This window comes from Arachis hypogaea, chromosome 4, assembly GCF_003086295.3.
Source record: "Arachis hypogaea cultivar Tifrunner chromosome 4, arahy.Tifrunner.gnm2.J5K5, whole genome shotgun sequence".
Lineage (NCBI taxonomy): Eukaryota > Viridiplantae > Streptophyta > Magnoliopsida > Fabales > Fabaceae > Arachis > Arachis hypogaea.
This window is the reverse complement of record NC_092039.1, coordinates 121,373,461-121,377,988: the sequence shown is the minus strand read 5'-3', so window position 1 is coordinate 121,377,988 and position 4,528 is coordinate 121,373,461. Positions and strand designations below refer to the sequence as shown.

Sequence of the window (4,528 nt, the reverse complement as noted above, 5' to 3'; positions counted from 1 at the left end):
CTTTTAGAATAAAAATTTTAATCTAATAATATTTAAAAATATTATTTATACACTAAAATCAATTATCATATATTTATATATAAATATTATATTTAATTATTTATTAAATTATTCTTCCACTTTAACTCACGAGAACAATAAAAAGAAATTTAACTAAATATATAATTGAAAAGAAAATTGTACGATATGAAAAGAGCCAAAACACTCTCTAACATCCCCATGTTGAATACTAGGGGTTGATCATCATATAGAAAAAAAATTTAAAACAAATAAAATTAAAGAGTAGACAAGATTTGTTCTAATAAAAATGTGGGTACTCCTTGCGATTTTGTTCTTCCTCCTCAGGAGTGAAGCCATGATCTTTAATGTTCAAGATTCTGCGTATCTCATCTATTTTCTTTCCCTTTATCATATTTTTTATAGTTCTGTATATCAGATCCATGAGATTTCTAATCTCAAGATAATTTGCTGCCATCAACAAATTATAAAGGCCGTTAGAATCAACATTGAGAAATTGAGCATCCCAAGCCTCAAGATCTTCTTGGTTGTCGTTGTGGTGGTGAGTGTGGTGTGTACAATAATCGATGACCTTCTTGAGAGTCTTGGAGTCAACGCAATCCAATGGAATCTTGCTCTCTTCATGGTTGTACGACCCATCTTCGATCATGTTGTTTATGATCACAGAATGTTGTACCATCACTTGTTCTTCCACACTGAAAATCTCCTTTTCCGAACTGCATAGCATGATCTTCTTCAACGGCGAACCCATCACTAACAATAATAATAATGATGTATTGCTTCAACTATTTGATTAATCAGAAAACCAAAAGTGTTTGGAGTTCAAGGACTATGCGTGTATGGTATATTTCTTAATTGATTGAATTATAAAAGTAAAACTAAATATATATAGAGTATTGTCTACGAAAGATAAAAGTAAAGATAAGATAAGAAGATAACATAAAGATAAGATAAGATGATAAAGACTAAAATTAAAACTGAATTTATGAATTTTGTTAGACTGAATTTGTGAGTTACAAAACTTTTTTTATTATTATCATGGATTAAGATAAAAGAGTAGTTTAATAATATTATTTAAATTATTTTTAATATGTATTTTATATTTTAATATATATTTTATAGTAATAACTAATTTTAATATATACCTAGTATAGTTTAATAATATTTATCATTTTGGAGTTTAAAAAATGTAATACTTATTATAATTGATTCTTTGTCAATTTTACAATCTTTTGAATAATGAACATGTTAACAAATAAATGAAATAATTAGTAATGCAAAAATCTCTTTTTGCCAACAGTTTGATCTATATAATTGAACATCAAAATATATATGAATGTACATTTTATAGTCAAATAAATGTCATCTTACACTATATAAAATGAAGTGATTAATATTCTTACAATAATCACTTCATAATTAGCACAGCCTCATCTTCATTTACAACTAACGAAACAATTATTAGAATTATGATTAGATTGTATAAGCTTTGGTCCAAATCTAATAAGAACGGATCAAAGCAAAGGTTCTGATTGATACTCCGTCACTTCATTCATGTACGGACATGAAGAGCTCACAAAACCATTTACCAAACGTAGATACGTCTTTAGATCATGACACGTGGCAAAATCTCCTTTCTTGAGGTACGGTGATTCCTTGCTACTAAGCCTCAACTCCTGGCCTACGTCAGCATACACCAATTGCATGTCCTCCACGCGCTTATGAAACCAGCTCTGCAAGCGTGCCACGTGGACATCCCCAATGCTTGCCACGTCATCATTCTTCACCAGAAAACCTGGAACCCTTGTGATGACATCATCAGAGTTAACGATTCTCAGAATTCTGGTCCCACTTTGTTCCAGTTGGTTCCTGAACACGTCATTTCCCACCCTGGGCCCACCAAAAGAAACCACGGTAACCATTGGTGCATTTTTTAAGGTGGCGGTTATATCATACGCGCCAAGGATGGCGAGTGCAGCTCCAAGGCTATGACCAGTTATAGTTAAACTAAGTGGCTCATCACCATAAGATTGGATTATTCTTGCTATTTCTTCCCTTATCATGTCTTGTAAACTTGGATTTGTAGCTGTTTTAGACACATAAAGACTCAAAAATCCATTTTCCACCATTGCCCTAGCAGAATTATTATCACCACCGGAGTTGTTGTTGTCATCAACATTGTAATCCTTACTCATATGATTAGGTAATTTTGTTAACGTAGCGCGTAAGTTTTCCAACCACTCTAAACAAGTGGATGTTCCCCGGAGAGCAATCACCACGTCGCGCCGGCCAAGGCGTGCGATTTCTTCTTTATCTTGACAAACTGCCACGTAACCAATCCAGCTAGACTGATTGCGTGGCAGTTCATACATCTTATTAATCCATTTTGGTAACCGAATCCCACAAGTGGCACGCAAATTCTTGGTTATCTTGTATCCGGAGTCTTTTAGACCGCATCTAGATAAGAGTGAGGTCTTGGGGAAACGACACGTGGCATAAGTGGGAGAAGAGGGGTCAAAGTCAAAGGAATGGTAAGCAGCTTCGACAAATTGGCCGTATCTTAGAATCTCCCATCTTAGGTTATCATCAAGAGGATCAAGCAAGCCTTCCCAATGGTTGATTCCTTGGTATTGCATCCACTTGTGGCCAAGTTTGGGAGAATGGCATTGCTCAAATTGACTCTTGAGACGACCCCATGAGAGCTTAGATTTGTTGAATGACAAACTAGTAGAAGTGGTGTCGCTAGTGATAGTAGCATTATTATTTTGGAAAGTTGGGTTGCATTTGGCTTTAGACATAGAAGAATAAAAGGGGATAGTAGAGTTTGGTTGATGATGAGTAGGTAGAGATGCAAGTAGCCTCATTATATATATATATATATATAGAGAGAGAGAGAGAGAGTCTTTTTTGCTATTTGTGATTGGGATGTATCTTTGGTAGTGGCTTATCATCACACACAAATTGCTATCTTATGGTGTTTTGCATTGCATGGCATTTATATGAGTAAAGTGATCAAGGTGGACGGTGGTGGTCGAGAGAGAGAAAAAGTGAGAGAGAATAAGCGAGTGAGATGAGGTTTGTACTTCTTAGTGACGATATATTTGTGCTCGATTTAAATAGAACCTTTTTCCCCCCTTGGCTTTTTACATGACATGTCATACACTCATACTAATTAAAATACTAAGTATATTTGTGATTGGGATGTATCTTTGGTAGTGGCTTATCATCACACACAAATTGCTATCTTATGGTGTTTTGCATTGCATGGCATTTATATGAGTAAAGTGATCAAGGTGGACGGTGGTGGTCGAGAGAGAGAAAAAGTGAGAGAGAATAAGCGAGTGAGATGAGGTTTGTACTTCTTAGTGACGATATATTTGTGCTCGATTTAAATAGAACCTTTTTCCCCCCTTGGCTTTTTACATGACATGTCATACACTCATACTAATTAAAATACTAAGTATATATATATATATATATATTGAGCATTATAGTTTTTTTTTTAAAAAAGCATTTGTAATTATTGGTTCATCTTCAAACATTTTTTATTAAATAAAAATATATTTTTTGCTAATTAAATAATTTTTAATCCCTTATTATATTATTTATATTTTATATGAATAATTCAAATTTTAAAAAATAATGTCTTAATTGACATTTCTAATAACGAGTTATCTTTTAAGAAACACTATATTTTTTATTTTTTTTAAAACATATTAGTACTCACTATAATTATTTATAAAAGAGTTTTATACTGATATGTTAAACAATATATTTGAGTATTAATTTTTTCAGTATACGAAATTTGAACTTTTGACACTTATTTAAGCAGATTAGTGAATTAACCACTAGACTAATCCAATTTGATTAAAAAAATTGTTAATTTTATTTTCATATTATGTCACACTTAAGGTTTTTTTTTTACCAGTATCTGGTGCCAAAATACCCAGACTAGAACACTAAACCCATACCCCCAAGATAACTCGAAACTTGATCTCCCTTTTTTCCCAAATCGGCTGGCTACATCTTTGCTCCATTTCCATGGCCAAAACTTCCATCAAATTGACACCGCAACGTCGCCTCTCCCATGTGAAGAAGATGCTACTCTCGTACCTCGTCATCACTATATCGACTAACTCTATGTATTGCCGCAATGCGAACTGCTGCTGTTATTGGGAATCATCACCACGTTTTCTTTATCGTCACTTGCTGCGATTTTGTCCTGGCCATGATGAGAAATTATTGACTTCTCTCTAATTGGGTTTTTTGAGTTTGCTTCAATTTTTTCTACACTTCTTAGCATGCATAGTTGGACGCCATCTTCCTGATGCAGCCGATGGGTACTCTTGCTGTATGCGCTAGTATTTCTCAACCACAACCACCTTCCTTCGTCGTCGATGCTCATGACCCTCCAATCTCTTCCGTCTTGCAGAATTTTTTCTCCTCCATTTCTGTTAAGCTTGCCTATCATTGACGATTCTTGAGGCTAATGCTGTTGCATGTTGTTTTG

General features: G+C 34.0%; 2 protein-coding genes across 2 annotated transcripts; both read right to left on the bottom strand.

Moving 5' to 3' along the window:
* Positions 1 to 298: 298 nt before the first annotated feature.
* Positions 299 to 769, bottom strand: LOC112795342 (SKP1-like protein 11). Its single transcript, XM_025837279.1, has one exon. It carries the CDS (start codon positions 767 to 769, stop codon positions 299 to 301), a length of 471 nt encoding a protein of 156 aa, XP_025693064.1.
* A 616-nt stretch (positions 770 to 1,385) lies between these two features.
* On the bottom strand, positions 1,386 to 2,841 carry LOC112794457 (phospholipase A(1) DAD1, chloroplastic-like). Its single transcript, XM_025836467.2, has one exon. It carries the CDS (start codon positions 2,814 to 2,816, stop codon positions 1,533 to 1,535), a length of 1,284 nt encoding a protein of 427 aa, XP_025692252.2. The 5' UTR covers positions 2,817 to 2,841; the 3' UTR covers positions 1,386 to 1,532.
* Between the last annotated feature and the right edge of the window lie 1,687 nt (positions 2,842 to 4,528).

Excerpts from the sequence above, each read along its gene's own strand:
- LOC112795342 (XM_025837279.1), bottom strand. The coding sequence starts at position 769 with ATGGGTTCGCCGTTGAAGAAGATCATGCTATGCAGTTCGGAAAAGGAG.
- LOC112794457 (XM_025836467.2), bottom strand. The coding sequence starts at position 2,816 with ATGTCTAAAGCCAAATGCAACCCAACTTTCCAAAATAATAATGCTACT.